Source organism: Trichogramma pretiosum, unplaced genomic scaffold, assembly GCF_000599845.2.
Source record: "Trichogramma pretiosum strain Unisexual culture from Peru unplaced genomic scaffold, Tpre_2.0 scaffold11, whole genome shotgun sequence".
Lineage (NCBI taxonomy): Eukaryota > Metazoa > Arthropoda > Insecta > Hymenoptera > Trichogrammatidae > Trichogramma > Trichogramma pretiosum.
The window spans coordinates 2,369,131-2,386,118 of NW_019641702.1; the positions used below are offsets into that span (position 1 = coordinate 2,369,131).

General features: G+C 44.9%; 1 protein-coding gene across 11 annotated transcripts in view; it reads right to left on the reverse strand.

The window, feature by feature from the left end:
• LOC106653886 (homeobox protein homothorax) overlaps positions 1–16,988 on the reverse strand; it is a 318,679-nt gene that overhangs the window by 203,915 nt on the left and 97,776 nt on the right. For all 11 annotated transcript variants that reach the window (XM_014373524.2, XM_014373523.2, XM_023462676.1 and 8 more), the window contains exon 7: positions 13,241–13,370. In XM_014373524.2, coding sequence (XP_014229010.1) covers positions 13,241–13,370 — 130 coding nt within the window. The remainder of the gene's footprint in view (positions 1–13,240; positions 13,371–16,988) is intronic.

Here is a 16,988-nt window from a genome sequence, read left to right on the forward strand (position 1 = left end):
CGCTAAGTTACACGCACACATACGCCATGTACTCTTTTACGGTCCCATTCAAATTCGAGCGCGCTCGCCTCCACGCGAAGCAGCAGCAGCAGCAGATACATTATAATGATATGCCGAGCGCGTATGAGTTTCGACACGAAAACCCGCGTTCCTCCGGCTAAAGATGTATATAGAAATCCCAGCTACACTACAGCACCGCAGCAGCAGCAACGCTGACTTACGTATTCCGCCAACGTCTCCGCTGTTTTCGATCATACACGTCGCTGACTTTCCTTATCACGGAATTTTAAAGTGATTTTATCCCTCGTCTCGTGCTCGTTGGATTACGCGTTTAAATCCCGCAGCCAACATAACGGAGTACTATTATAAACCGCGAAGATTCCACCCTCCATTGAATCGGTCAAATTTAAGGAATCGCTACCGCAGAGAGGCCTACTAAAGAAATTACGCAAGAGAGACGTCATGGTAGATGAAGCGATAATTGATAACGGCTGATGGCAAGCCATAAATGTTGCATTTATAATGCAATCAAAGCACAATTAAACTACGTTCCAGCGAAAACACTTTACGTCAATTTTATTGAATCTCGTACTCGATCACGTAGCCGAGGCGAGCAAAGGCGATCCACCTATAACATAATGGAAAAAAAACAGGAGGAGCAGAACCAGTGGCCGATTTCAGATCTTAATTTCAACACGCGTGCAATATTTCATTAAATTCCTAATTACCGGCGTATACGAGCTAAGCATATAAAGAAGATTGTATCGTTGCAACGCTGAAACTTTTAATTTATCGTGTGACCCAAAAAAACGAGGGTTGCAAAAATTATCTTTCTTCGATACGCTGCCGTAGAGAGAAGTGGGCATGTTTATAAGAGAGAGAGAGAGAAGGAAGCGGGCTGTAGAAGAAGCCGACAGCCAACGCCGACTACCTGAAACTCGAGGTCAAGGATCTCTCTCGGCTGTGCTTTAACATGCATTACTCACCGGCGTATAGCATCTTTCACGGGCAGGAGACGAATAGCAGCAGCCACAACAGCGAGTTGCACTTGTTTCGATCAGCTGCGGCGCAAAGTGTTGAACGCATTAATTAAGTGATACGTCGCATCGAATGAGCACGTATAACACGAGTCATGGACAAACGTATACATTTTAATCAACGGCTGCTTTTAATTTCATCGACCGTTATATCTATGCCTCCTAAACGATGATCTTGACGGTCAGTCGTCGTAACATATGGCAAAACATGAATCTTGTTGCATAATGCAGTGCGCGCTCGAGTTCGTAGCTTATACGTATGCTTTACGTTTGTTACACATGCACAATATTAATTATGCACAATATTACAAGTAAACTGCTGCTATCCGTCTTGACATTATCGCGAGCGGCGGGCAAAATAAATATACGCGTACACACATACATGCATACATGGAGTCGAGCGCAGTCGGTTCGTGTGCGACTTCCCTAAAGTCTTGTATTTATTACGATTAAATGTTTACTCATTAACGCGCAGCAGTTGGCGAGGCGTCCACGCGCGTATCAATTATGAATTTTCAAAGGCGCGCGGCTACGAGTGCAAAAGCCAGGCTCGAACCATCAAAGTTATTAATTGATCGGTCATCCTTCAAATACATTATTAACGTCGGCATAAATTCTGCAAATTTGCCCCGGCATTTTTTCCTCTCTCTCTCTCTCTCTCTCCCGCGGACTCGTGTGCGCACGCAGGCACCGGCTAGCACGAGCTACGAATATGCACATAAACGCGCGAGATACGGAGTATGGACAATAATTAATAACATCAATTTCTCGCGTAGTTCTCTCGCGCCCGTTGCAAGTGGTGTGTATATCTATATAGGCCGAAGTGCACGTACGTCGTACACGTCTACATCTGTGCAAACATTAAAAGCGAGCCATTTCGATGTATACAAAGTCGCCTATGTGCATGTTTATATTCTCGCACATACGCACAGAAACTTGTGTGTGTATACGTATACGTGCATGTGCGAGAGAGAGAGCAAGAGAACGAGAGCCGCAGTGTGTTACGTAATGAATTTTTTATTAGATCGCGGCTTATATACAAGCGTATACGTATGGACGATTAGGGTATACTTAGCAAGCGGCTCGGCGCAACGAGCGATATAAAGTTTAAGGGCACATTTACGCGATACATGCAATAAAAGTCAAGCTGTAAGAAAAAAAAGCGGCGGCACAAGCTCCGCGCGCAGTGTAGTCATGCGCGAGCATGTAGGCCTGCCTCTGACGTGTGTGTAGCCGTCATGTATGCGACGCGTCGCGAACACACACGTTCAGCCGCCGTTGCCGCCGCCGCCACCGCCGCCGAGCGCGTGCTCCAGCTTTTACGAGCGGCACTTTGCGGTTTTAGAAAAGTTTGCAGCTCTTTCTCTCTCTCTCTCTCTTTGCGCGGCGAACCTGCCCGAGAGAGCCACCAGCGCTTCAACTTCGGACAGAAATATACACACCTAATCTGGCCAAATGGCTCCGAGTACTCGCTCCGCTTTATAATACGCATATAAATTCTTGGCTCGCAACCGATCGTATATACCGTAACGGCATCGGGACTTTTTTTAAATTTTTATTTTCAATTTTTTTCTTTTGGCGCAATCATTTTCGACAACAATTTCATTCGTACCTGAGGCATGTGGTAGCGCTTTGAAAAGCAACGCAACCCTCGCGTAAGAGCAATTCTGTTTTTGTACTCGCGTACACAATGTTGAGTCGCGGCCGTGTTCATTGTTGTATGGTATAGCCGATATTGTATAGGTTGCGGCGTTGGCGCGGGTGGTGCGTTTGGCTCTGCTCTCGGGCAGACACGTGGCACGCGCAGTTATTTTAACGGCCGCGTCGTCGTGCCAAAACCTCCTTTGTGTATACTGCCACATGCTTGCGAACGGCTAGAACGAAGTTTCGGCCCATGCAGGCCGCGCCGTGTCGGCGGTGGTACACGTGCGCGCGCCCATGAGACGATACGATTGGAAGAAGGGCGCGGAGTCGCAGCTATATACGAGCTGATTTCAATTTATGCCGGCGTCATTTGTATCGCTAACTCAGGCTCCGCGCTCTTGTTGCCTCGACCGGATGATGACTTGTCAATGAAGTACATTTCTAAAATTCAAACTTATCAAAAAGTTTATTGGACAGCGATCGTCAGCTCCTCTCATCCCATTCGGAAACGTGCAATTTCACGAAAGGCGATTGGGCTTTTTCTAAGTTTCGTTGTCGATATTTTCGAAACTCGCAAGCTCGTTTAGATAAGTGAACGATAGTATGTGCGATGCGCTCCCTCCTCTATCCCTCGGCGTCACGCCAAACTTTCATAGGCTTGAGCAAACTCATTTTTTCGTTTCCTCCTACTTCGAAAGACCTAAACTTCTCGTCAGAGGATAAGTTTGAAGGTCTTTCCTCTCTCTCTCTTTCTCTCAGCCACCCCATTAATTCCAGACGACTGCGCATTCTCTTTGCTGGTTCACAACAACATTCAAAGTAGCAGCAGCGGCAGCAGTCACCGCCGCAGTGGTTCACCTCTCTGTTCTATATACTTTTTTGCTCTCTAGGAAAGCAATTTCCAACTTAAAATGCTTTTGCGCTCTTACACTTTTGAAGTTTCGTTGGCTCAGCCACGTGCTAGTCAAATTGTTTTTCAAGAAAAATTCAAATTGCTAAAAAGTTCGAACCTACAAAAATTTGTAGGTTTTCATTGCGATAAGTTATCGTCAAGAATGTAAAACGTCTCGGTAAATTATTGCCGAGGCATCGAAAAATAATCGTGTATTAAGAAAGAAAAGAGAGAATTGCTCCACTCGAGCTATTGTGAAACCGTCGACTCTCGGCAACTTGTAAGATGCTGCCTGCTCTTTTGCATCTCACTTTGTGTGCGATGATTGCATTGAAATGCATATTATAATCAGAAAAACGTCGTACTAATGCAGTCTCAACGAGTAAGATAAGAGTCGACGTTCGAGTGGCCGTGCGAGCATCTGCCTGTGTGCGTGCGTGAGTGTGTGCGCGTTGCGCCTCACGATCGCACCTGCATGTGTGAGTGAGTCAACCGATGACTTTTAATCTGAGCAGAAAAACAAGAAGAGATACATACGGAAAGAGCGAAAAAAGAGAAAACGTATTCGCACTCCTAAATTAGTGACCGAGCCGTGTATATAATACAAAAAAATTCGATAAAGCAATACTCGCGCGAGATATTGAGCTTTAATGCGCTTTCTTGATGACAAATTGACGAGATGACAAAACTCGCTTTTTGAAATGCATTTTGGTCCACGAGAGGCAAAGTCGACGAAATTGACCGCGATATGATTCTTTCACGCGAACGTATTAGAGAGGGGAAAAATTCCTCCTTGGATATGAGAGGCGAATTGCTAAAAGACTTTTCGATTAAGTGACGTCCTCGAGCTGTATTTCTGCGAATAATGTTATTATTAATGATGCAAATCAAACAATAACATATGAGTATACAGAATAATGCACGCGCGTACGTAAAGAACATGACCGAAGGCCAATTACAGCGCGATAAAACAAGAAAGCTCGCAGAGTGAGAGAGCACTAATTATCGCGACGATGATTTTGAAATATTTGCTCGATGCGCTACATGCGCGCACAGTGCGATAGGTCGAATTCGCTCTTTTTTTTCTCGGTGCGAATTTTCTTGAGCTCGTTGGAATTTATCAAAATCCTATCCTCGGAAAATATGCGGAAAAGTATGGAAACTCGTCTCGGAATTTTATGCACGCCCAGAAGAAGGAAAAAAGCTAGCGTCGTATATAGACGCGTATAATATACATCGTCGACAAACACGCGCGGCACATCATTGCGAGCGAGAGATGCATCAGCGTAAGAGCTTTGCTGCGTATGTTATAATAGGATGAAGAGTAGAGCGCAAAAGTTGCAAAGCACGACGAAAATCACCTAGTATATAACATGTAAGTAGCGAGGAAGCATCAGCATCGAAGTAAGTCTGCCAGAAAATAGGCCTTCTAGCGCGGAAAGAGTGGGAGAGAGAGAGAGAGAGAGAAGAGAAGCAGGGAGAGGCTGGCTCTTCGACGCGTATATAAGCCCTTCTCCCGCTGGAAAGGCGCGCCGCAGTGCCGATTTCTCTCTCTCTCTTCCTCGCTCTCTTCGGCGGAAAATGCCGAGCGAAGCAAGAAAGCTACCAAGTCTAGGGATAGGCGGTTTTCTCTCGGCGTTGCCGCGTTCTCTCGCTATATTTGTTCCTACTCGCGAAGAAGGTTTCGTCTAAGACTATTCGCTTCTTCGCTCGCTACTTCGTATTCTATATAGGCAAGAATTAGTTAATGGTGCAGGATAAATCCGTAATGGGGTTTGCTCCGTTCCTAATGCTACTCCTCCTTTTCCTCCAACTTCTGCTCCCCCTTTCTCCTACTTTGTCTTCTTCTTCTTTCTTCTCTCGGAACTGAATAAGATTTCAACTTTTAACCTTTTATACGCGTTTATATAAATAATTTTCAACTACTTTGCATAATATTTACACAATCTTTTGTATAACTCCGACCAAGCTCTCATTCAAATTCATATCTTAATTAGATGTTTTTTTTTTCATTGAATTAAAAATATCTGAGATGCAAAACAAGCTCGTGCAAAAGAAGAATTTGATAGCATTGGAAAAAAGCTCCTCGCCGAATGCACACGCTATTATATAATACCGCAGACGAAGAACAGGAAGATGAAACGGATAGATAGGCCAATCCTACGGAGTATCACATCTCCTTCTCGAAGATCCAACCCCCCTGAACTCGAACGCACGAAAGGGGTTGTTCTTTGTGGAAAAGCTTATATACATATACATGGAATCTCGGAGATAGGAAGGAGTACAGTTCGTCGCGCGGCAGCGTCTCTCGCTCGCAAACGTCATCGATTGTAAATGGACGTCGAGTGGGTGAAACGCAAGCGAGCCGTGAACTATTTGAATAATAGCATAAGACAGAAATCTTGTATTATTCTCGCGGGCGCGTCTACCCTGTACGACTCGGAGGTCGACTTTGAGAATGAGCTGCTCTCAGCAAGTTCTTGAGTCAAGCACGGAGAAGAGAGAGGCGAACTTTCGTATCATTCCTAATCAAGCGGAGGCTGATATTTTGCAGATCGATTCGAGAAGAGACGCCTCGCAGCAGTTGCGTTTCGCAAAATCTCAACTATTTATAGAAAAGATAATTGCTCGATTGGCTGAAAACGATGCACCAATCACTGTTGGCCGCTGATAAGACAGCACAATTTGCAAGTTCACAGCAGATATCGCATCGGCGCAACAACGCGATAGAATGCAAGCGCAGCTGCATGCAATATTGCACACACACAGACACGCATTCGTACGGAACTATGAAGGAGACGATCAGCGAGAAGATAGCCATCTGTTGCTGCATTCATACTTTATTATTCCAAGATCATATAAACCGAGGGAGAAGCGCAGATTTCGCGATAATTCTCTATTTGTCTACTTATACTGCTGCTGCTGCTGCTGCTGCTGCTGCTGCTGCTGCTGCTACTGGCAAAACAGCAAAAATCTCAGTGTTTTTCTCAGAAGACAATCAAAGGCCACGAGTTATTTGTGCATGTGGCTGCGTTACCGCTATATATACTGTTAAAATGATGGAAAAAATGGAGCAAGCTCGTAACATTAGCACTGGGCTGCGCGAGGCGTATTACACTCTGCAGAATCGACGTTTGGATTATTTTGCGCTCGCAAAAGCACAGCTGCCAATAGACGTGAGCGCGTGCAAACCTCGATACGACGTGAAACTTTCGCAGAATCCACTCGCGGGTGCTTATTGTACAAGCTCGTTGCCCGAAATAGTATTACGTACTACGTTACCGTCTATCTAAATAATTTTCGATTTTTCTCCTCTCGTTTCCAAGTGCGATTAGCAAAGTTTAGGATGATGTGCAGCCGTTGCATATATTAATTGGTCAAGCCACGGCGAGGATCTGGTAGGAGCCCCTCTACACAGGTGAACACGCATGCGCGAGACACACATGACGAGCGTATACGAGCCCCTGCAAACAGCCATTCGATTAATTTTAATGACGCCTGCCTTCTTCTGCCGCGTGAGTAATACCGAGACGTCATCTCTTTTCTCCTCACTTCGAGCTTCGTACATCACGCACGAACACGCGAGCTAACTTTATTGTAGAACTTGCTCGTTTCTTAAATGCAGCCACGAAAGATAGGTACGTCTATGTACGGTCTTTGCACAAAAAAAATAAGCCTAAAACACTGGTTGCAAGCACGTCGCGTTTGATCTGCGTTGAAAGACAGCCATTGTTACCATATTAAACAAGTTCATAAGTTTTTTCATAGCCTCGGCTTCGACTCGATGAGATACATTTCGTGTACTTAAAAATTAAAAGGTGAATCGGATTTTTGTTATTATTGTAAAATAAGTGCTTAACCCGTTAGCTCATTAAACGCATTGTTTTTTTTTCTTTTTTTGGACAACCGTTTGAGTTTCGCTAATTGCAACTTGCATCTCTCAGTTGTAAGCTAATTTTGCGTTTTCAACAATTTGGGCACGGCTATTTTGAGGCCTCGTTTTTTTTTTTAGCGATGCATCGGCGTAATTTGCGCGGACTTCCTCGTTTTGCCTCTCACATATTATAAATTCTTGGTCAGTAGTTTTGCTTCTTATAGGCACGGCATTTTCGAAATCGCGTGATCGACCGGCTAAAAACCTTAACCGTAGGAAATTTACTGCATGTGATGTGTCGGGCCCACTGTTGCAATAGGCTCATTCGTGCATCGTTTTTTCTCCCTTCGCACAAAACATGCACGTGCACACGTACGTATATGCTGTTGCTCTTTGGCTATTTAGATATTTTCTTCTTTCTCGTTTGTTAAATATAACGTATATGCCCGACTGTATTTGCCCTTTTTTCATCTACTTATCTCCATCGACCATCAATCTTTCACTTCCTTTTCTCGCCGTACTTTGGCTCGAAAATAATTTTGCAGGCCAATGCTCGCTACCGTAAAGCCGGGGCATCTATGGCAAATCTAATCGGCTATTCATCATCGTGAGTAATGCAATATTAAGGAGCAATCACGAAATGCATGATACGAGAACGCGAAGTTTCACATCAATAGGTCAATTTTCCTCCTATTATTTGTCCGCTCCGCCTATAAATCCTACAAATTCTCACTTGTAGACTAGTAGAGATATTTATCTTTGCCGATTTGAAACTGCCTGGAGAAAACAAACAAGTGCAACAGTAATACTGATAAAATTACGAAGTCAGCGCAGGCGTGTACGCGTGTGTGCGAACGTGCGACAGAAATGTCATTCATTATGACACTCAGGCGTTGAAGTTGTCATCGTCGTCAGTCGACGATAGAGTTAATCGAAGTCGCGCGTGAAGAAGAAGAAGATGAGTGACAGGATCGGTCAAGGGTCAAGCGATCCTCGTGTGCTCTCGGCTTCGATGGCGGTCGTGCGCGTCCAGTCAGATGTGATACACAACTAAACAAGAGAAAGAGAGAGAGAGAGAAAAAAAAAAGACGTCGTCGTTACTCGAGCCTTCTTGGAAGCGATGACGCACGACGCGCAACGGCGAGAAAAAGAATGTCTCGAACGAAAATTCATGCTCTCGCGCGCTTTTTGATTGAAACAATGTTTTCGCAGGCCTCGGGCGTGAAAAAAACATCGGGTCACTCGTGAAAGCTAACACATCCGAGTCGATTGCCTACATATGAGCATCCGATTGCAATTAAATCGCAACTAGCTGCAATCGGCGATCGTACATTACAAACGGTATGTACACTCGAGCGCTGCAGCTCGCTTTGGAATAGAGCGCGCAATATGCGCACATAATTGCAGAGCAATAATTCAAGCATTTATCGTGCATCCCTTAATTGATTTTTCCTCGAATTTCTCTCTTCGCGGCGATCCGTTTTTCTCCGCGGCTCGAGCGATAGCATCTCGCGCGAGCGCACCAGGCGAAATCGCATGTATAAAAACGTATTGCGCACAAGATCGAGTCGGTGGAAAATTTTGCTCGTGGAAAAAGTTGACTTTTACGCACAATGGCTCATTAAAATTATCAGAGGGCAATTAATATTATGTGTGTTTCTGTGAAATCGCAATCAGTGCAACAATGAAACTACTGCACGCTGTACATACGTATGTGTCTAATCGATGTAATGAAGCGAATCGAGGATCACATATCGATGCATGTACAATGTGCGGAAGTCACGTTATAAAGACAGCGGCAGCGGCGTACGATATCGTGCGCTTATACAACAACCGGGAGGCTAATTTCTCGTAAAAATCAAGCGAACCTCGTGTGTGTTTAGTCGGGAGAGCGAGGCGAATCGGCAAAACACAACAATCGGATTAGCATGACGTATAACAAATGGTTAATATTCATAAGATTGACACTACTGTGCAGATACGAGCAGCGGAGAGAGAGAGAGAAACGCACCAACTTATTATCGGCTGTTCGAGTCGAATACATCGCGCTATTCGAGCTGTCCGTCAATGTGACAGCCGCACAAATTTATTATCCATTAACACGCTGCTTACATGTCTCTGAAACGCTGCGCTAATACACATATACAGCACGTACTTTGCGATCTGCGAGCCAATAATCAATCTGAATTACAAATCTCAAAAAAGCTTAAAAATCCACGAGGAACATTTGTTATGGAAGCCGCGAGAAATTACGAAAAGTATCGCATAATAATACAGCTAATCGCCCGTCTAATTGGACAGCGCCGATAAACTTGGTCATAATAGACGTTGTTCCATCGATCTTTCGTGCTTAGGCGATCCATCCGTAGTATACGTGCGAGCGAGCGAAATTCTCGGTAAAAATTTATAACGTGCATATGCTGCTATGCGCCGATCGCTACGTACGAACGCGCCAAGATCGATGATAAACGCATCGAGCGAGAGAGAGAAAAAAAATGTTTCAAAGCCCAGACGCGATATAGGGAATCGACGTAAACTTACATTATCAATGCTACGCGTTCGCTGTCAATTACGCAGCTTGGGAGCAATAGCACCCGCACAAACGTGTAAGATACATGAAAGAAAGAAAAAATATCTACGCTGCAATTGCGCAAATCCAGTCTCGAGTTCGTTCGCTTATACTCGCTCTCTTCGTCACAGATTTCATCGAACTTAATTCCAGCGAGATAGCTGCCACCGATGCATGTGTATAAGTTAATAATAGCGAACGTCATCGAGTGCGCTCGGGTCTTTTTCCTCGGGTAAAAAAGACAAACGCGACGAATAAGAATCAAGGAAAAGAGAATCGCCTGCCTTAGCCGAGAATACGTGTGTGTGTGTGTGTGTGTGTGCGCGCGCGTATAAGCACGTCTACGTATGCTGTACGTGTATACGGTGCATCGAACTAAAGATAAGGTATCCGATAAGACAAGTCGCCGCGCCCTGCAAATTGGCAATAAAGGGACCGAAAACGAAAAGATGAGCGAAAAATAAAAAGAAATTCGATACCTACACACAGAAGGTGCCGTTTGAAGGTCTCATTATGCTGCAGTGGCGACGACGACGACGAAGCGTTGAGGTTTTCGATAACCGAGCGATAGCAAAAAGTTTATACAAAGTGTGCTTGTGTATAAGAGGAGACGGAGAGAGAGAGAGAGTAAGAGACAGAAAGAGACGACTCCAAAAAGCGAAGGTAAGAAACTGCTCATTACTTATGTGCTACTATCTAAAGCATCCTTTTCTCTTATAAAGCGGCCCATTATACGTATACAGAAACGAGCGACGCGCGATATTTACTTTTAACAATAATATAAGTGCTGCCGAACAATAAAAGCCTACGTGGCGGCTGCTGGGATAAAAATTAAGCCGCGCGATCAAGTGCAACACACTTGCCGCGACGCTATGCGCGAGTAATCGCCTGCGTTGCCACATAAGAGGCTCTTTAAGCGCTAAAGGCGGCAATTTTACAATTTTACAATATTTCATTACGAGCAGATCGATACAGCGAAAAGACACGCATGAAAGTTTTACAAGAGGCAACAGCAGTCGACACGCGCTAGGCAGTACCAACTACAAGATCGGCACGAAGAAAATAGCTTTTTTATTCATCGTAGACTAGCACTTACTTCGGGAAAGGCCGAATGGAGTTTTATCTCTTTTTTTTACTCTCCAGATAGAGGAGTGGGCTAATGTATTAACGATTGCTTCATACGAGTTATTATTTTGCCTCGCAACGTACCTTTTTTACTTTAAAAATTTTTTCTTTTTGAAAATTTGTTTAAACAAAAACTAACTGAATTTTATTTGAAATATTTCAATTTTTATAAAACTCTGAAAGCACGTTGGTGTGTTCACATGGGTGAGTATAAACCGACGAAAGATTGCTTTATCTCGTGATCGAGGATATATCGACAGGCGACACGCAAACCGGTATTTTGAGCGCGCGGTGCAAATAGTGCAGCTGGAGACATTTTCGCGAACTGGCGGCGATGCGAGCTTCGATCACGGTGCAATCGCAGTAGGTACGCAAGGCAAATCGAAAAACAAAGAAATTAATTGTTGGAGCGAAAAGTCGAAAGAAGCCGGTATATAGACGGCTCGCAAAAGAGCTGCGTGAGCTCATGTATGTGTATGTGTGTGTGGGCAACGTGCGAGTCGAGTGCAAAAGGCGCGAGCGTAATGAAACGAGCAGCAAATGGGTCGTGTTGGACGCGAGTGACAAGCAGCTACACCACCACCACGTGTGCTTGTGTGTACCTACGTGCACGAGTGCAGAAAAAAAGGAACCCGAGAGTATAGCGAGAGAAAGATAAGCATCGCCTGTGGCACAGCGCGACATTACAGGGTTAAAGTATAACACACGTACACACGTACACGAGCGAAGCCCGTAAATGTTGACGATGACGCGTTGACGCACGGCACACGAGCCACGTCCGCAGGTGCGCATACACACACTGCACCGGCCGAGGCTCGACTCAGGCTCGCGAATTTCGAAAAATATACATCTAAACGACGCACTGCACACAGCTCGAGCTGGACGACCAGCGACGAGCAATACCTCATGCCGCTACCGCCATGGCCCGTTTAAATTATACCGACGCGGTAACAACTTCGTGGTGTAGAGTACACGTGTGTGTGTCCAGTCCCTGTTGTGTTGGTAAATGCGCCTCTGTGTGTACACGTAATTGAGAATTGACGAGAGAATAGCATGTTCTATCGTTTCAATGACCCGCACGCGTTGTTATTAAATTCTCTCTCTCTGTGACTCGCTCCGAGTTTTGCGCCAATCTATGCTCTGCGTCGCGCAACACACACACATACACACAGCAGTGCGATCTGATTGAACTCTGCTGCCCCCGCACAATCACGATCGTAAACGAATCGAATGAGATGTCGAACGAGACCCTACAATAATGACGCTCGTATAAATCAATTATCAGTTATTTGTTACGCGTTAAAATCTGTTTCCCGTTTCTATACAGCATATATAATGTATAAGCGAGTAAAAAATTATTATTATTGACTTTTTGCCTCAGCTTTTACGCGATGCATCGCTGCTGCTGCATCATACACTGGTCCGCATGTATGTGTGAGTATAAAAAAAGGAGAAAAGGCAGCGCAATGTCCCGCTATGTCTAAAAGAAAAGAAAAAACATTTTGTAATGTTTTCGCGATATCCTTTCGCGCGTACGTGTGCTTACATGTGTGTGTCTGCAGCAGACAACGACGACTCGACGTCGACGACGTCAGGGAGTGAGCGAGAGAGTGAGAGAGACCTTAATGAGTCTTTATGGTATGGTGTAGCGAAGTTGTATTCCCTCAGCGCTTTGACCAGATACTGCTATGTCCCGTACGATATGTAATGCTGTATTGACTCGCGTTTCCATTTGGACTCGTCTCCTCCCTAATCGACGGCGACGACTCTCTTCTTTTATTATGGCACTATACGCTCGTTATCATTCCTTGCTCAATTAACTTATCTTCCATTCTAATTTAAAACTAGTTATTACTTTGCTCTTATAAGTTTTCGACGAATTGTTTCACTGATTTTTAGCAGTTCTTCTTTTTTTGCACTTGTTTACTAAAATTGCTTCGAAATCAATTGTAATATTTCCTATGAGGTTACGTCGTTTAAAACAATTTCAATAAATATATCGAATGAATTGTTTTTTTAACGAAGCGACTTATTTTGATTCAGTCTGGACGATTTTTGAAAACAGGGTAGAAATGGAGTAGCTATTGACTTTGACTTACCAGGATCAGATGTGTCCAAACTTGTGGTGGGTTGCTGGCTGAGGGGACCAGGTGTGCCCCCGCTACCGGGACTCCGTGCGTCGTCGTTCGCACCAGGTCCGGGGTACGAAAGAGACGAGGAAGGTGGCCTCTGTAAAATCAAAAGAAAACAATCATCAGTATAAATCGAAGATTTTTCAATGCCGATCGTTGCTTTTGAAAAGTTGAATATTTTCATTACTGCAACGTAGTGGCATCATTTCTTCTTTTTTTTTTACATATTTATTTATTGCACGACGCGATAGGGGGATAAGAAGTTGGAGCACGAGAACGAGTGAAAAAAAAGCGTCCGTGCAAGCGTCGTTATCTCGCATCGCAGAGTTCATTCAGTTTTTCATACATAAAGCCATTGGGCGATAAGAGCGCGAATGTACAAGTCATTAAGAGCGAGCGAGTGAAAAGCGAAAAAAAACTGCCGGAGCGATGAAAATTGAAAATAAAAGAAACGACGTCGATTCGACCTTTGAACCCGATCGATACGAAATGACAGAGCTGCAGCAGCAGTAGGCGAGGAGGCCTGCTGGCAGCGGCAAGCTGCGTATTCCTTGTTGCAAGTTGAGAGCTGTATACGTATACGCGCGTGACATGCTATACAAGCGAGTGCACGGCGGCGGCGGCGATGCATGGCAGTGATTGACAGAAACTCCCACGCGCTGTCATGAGAACTCGCCGACGTCGCTGCTGCTGCTGCTGCGTGTGCACGTCGAGCGCGCGATTCTGGCGTATACACGCCGTTGTCGTCACCGAGCTGCGAACCTGTAATTGTTTCATCTCGTTTTCGCCTACGCATCGCTTATGTTGTATGTAGAATGTATATACGGCCTAGTGTGCGTATCGCAGTCGCGCTTGGCTCGCGTCGAGAGAGATCGCAACGAGATTCTTCGACTCGACGTGTACTGCGCGCACAGCTGATGAGCAGCACCCCGTGCGCGCGCTGCATTTTCACTTTACCACTGAAAAAAGGTTTTATTATTTATTATCGCGCTATGCCATCTTAATTTCTTAATTAAAGACTCGCGATCGCCGAGGTACGAATGTTTGAATTTTAAAAGCTTGCGATTCGCGTCGAATCATGCTCGTGCGCAGAAGTAAGTACGCGCGTAGTGCGTACGTATATGGTATTGTTTCGAGAACGGACTGCGCGCATGCGCGCCTCGGCGATGAAATTTATGCGTAGCTAATTAATTTGACCTTATCTCTCTTAAAAAATCATCGCGTGTAGCGTGTAATTACTCGTCTACAGGAATTTCCATCGGTGGCTGATAACTCGCCTCGACTCGACTGCTCGAGACACGAGGAACACCAAAGCTCCGATTTTCTACTCATAACTTTTTTTCTCGCGCACACGCGCGCACGTCTGCTCGTCGTTTAAGTGCGTGCAGAGTATCTTTTCCCGTAGGCCAAACAAGCATGTCAAGGAGAAAAACCGAGTGTCGGTTTTTTGTCGGGGGCCCCCGATCAGCGGGCCGGCTTCCTTCTCTCTGAAACTCCGCATCAATAATGCATCTCTCGCACTCGCGCCGTAGCGCACGCGATTACTATATCTCCCTGCTCGCTATATACTGCTATAGAGAGCCAAGCCCAGGAGAGATAGACCCAAGCCCGTTTAGGTGTTTCTGCGCGTCTATATGGTCTCGTCTGCCCTGCCTATATATAGCGCATATTATAGTTATGTGCGTGCAAATGCAGTGGATGAACGCGGACCGTTTACGAAAGCTGATTTGTCTAGGCCATGACGACGTCACTTCCTGCTGTGACCGATCGCCGATCCCGTTCGATCGAGCCAGCAAAGTTTCGAACGATATATCTTTGTTTTACTCGATTGAGTCTCGTCTCGAATCGGTTAATTTTCCAACGTGTGGATATAATGAGCGCTCCAAGTGTTTCTGAGTGACAAAACAATGACAGCTCGCCGAGGGAACGGATACGATCTACGACGATCTGCGTCCGTGCGAGAGCTGCCACATCTTCCCAACAAATCACGGCCCGCATATCTCGTCTTTCATGTTTGCTCTCCGCGAGTGGAGTGCCAGCTAACAACTTTAATACGCGCTAATTTATACCTCAGCTTCTTTTTTTACTTTCTTCAACACTTGTCAATTGCCGAGTAAGTACGTGCATAAATACAGTCAATCGATCGAGACAAAGACTGGATTATCACACGCAACTTGAGGCGTCTGAGATTCTTTGCAGGGGTAAGAATAACGGCCTACCTTCGAAAGAGCCAACTGATCAGTGTCAAAATGTTTACTGAAGCATTCGTTCCCCTGTAGATGCCATCAGAAGCTTAATATGCCGGGCCATCAGAAAACAATGAATTACACGAACTTGTGTCAGGATAGAAATGTTACATAAACAATACTTTGTATGATTTCAATCAGGACATACTTCTTTGGACGTTGGATCGAAAGAGTAAAAGAATCATGCCCAGACAAACGGATGACAAGACGAAATTCTTTGTAACGCATACATAAGGTAAAGATAAAAACATACAAATTTAATGACTATCGAGAAAAGCAAGTAAAGAGTTAATTAGCGTTATTGATACGTGCGTTTTCTCTCCTTTCTTGAAATTTTCCTGATGTTTTGAGCATTACAAATCAAAGCGACAAGTGGTCCGTTGAACTCATTGTATATCCCTAAGTAGGTATCTTAATTGCAGTAGCAGAGAATAATGTCGGAAAACGTAAGGCGAGTCTGCAGTTGGCCTGTTTCTCTCTGTGTCTGTGCAGCTTATAGGCGCTTATGTGCGTGCGAAAAAAAGGAGCAACTAATAGAAAGAACCAAGTGGCAGCAGCAGCTCACGCCACGCAAGGAAAGAGAGAGAGAATAGCAAACGCGTGGTATTTATTAAACAGCCGCATGTCCAGCAACATAATGCCATATAATTACATAATTAGCGGCGACCAGACATTAGCGCGTCGCTGACTGGTTTACGAGACTACGAGATACGTATAGATCTCGGCAATTAATTTATTGGCTCTCTCTCTCTCTCTCTCTCTCTCTCTCTCGTTCGGGCACTTTCGCAGTTTATAATATACAGGCTCGTGTGCGCCTCCTTGTGAGTGAGTTCATATATATACTACAACACATATACATACGATACGTATACGCACGTGACTGTTTTCGCGCGAAAAGGACGATAGGTTGCCGGGCTCCCGTTGTAGGAGTAATTACATTGTAAACAACGCGCTATGGCTATATATATGCGGCGGAGAATCAGATACGGATTTTTCTACCGCAAGCTTCAGCAGCAACACTTTTGCCGTCAATGTTGTTGTTGTTGTTGGTATTACTCGTTTAGCTGGTCGCAAGCGCGGGGTATCTCTCGCGGGCGCGAGCTCGAGATAAGCTCGAAATGAGACAAGGACGTGTTAGAGCGCCGCAGCGAACCACGTATAATGTAAATCGCGTGTAGGAGAAAAAAAGGAGTCTGGCTTGAATGAGATATCGGCCGGCAGCATTCCTCGCCGCGCGTGCAATGCTACACACAGCACTGGAAATAATAACGATGATGAGATACAGCCCGCGTGTGTATCTGCGTGTACGTGTGTGTGTTGTATCGAGGGCGAATGAAATTCAATTTCGGAAAAAATAACAGCGAGATATCGATATTTTTATGCCGTCGCGTATCAGGCTGTGTCTCTATTTTTAAATATGATAATGACATTTTAAACCGAGAAATAACCTCATAGAAGAAAAAACAGAC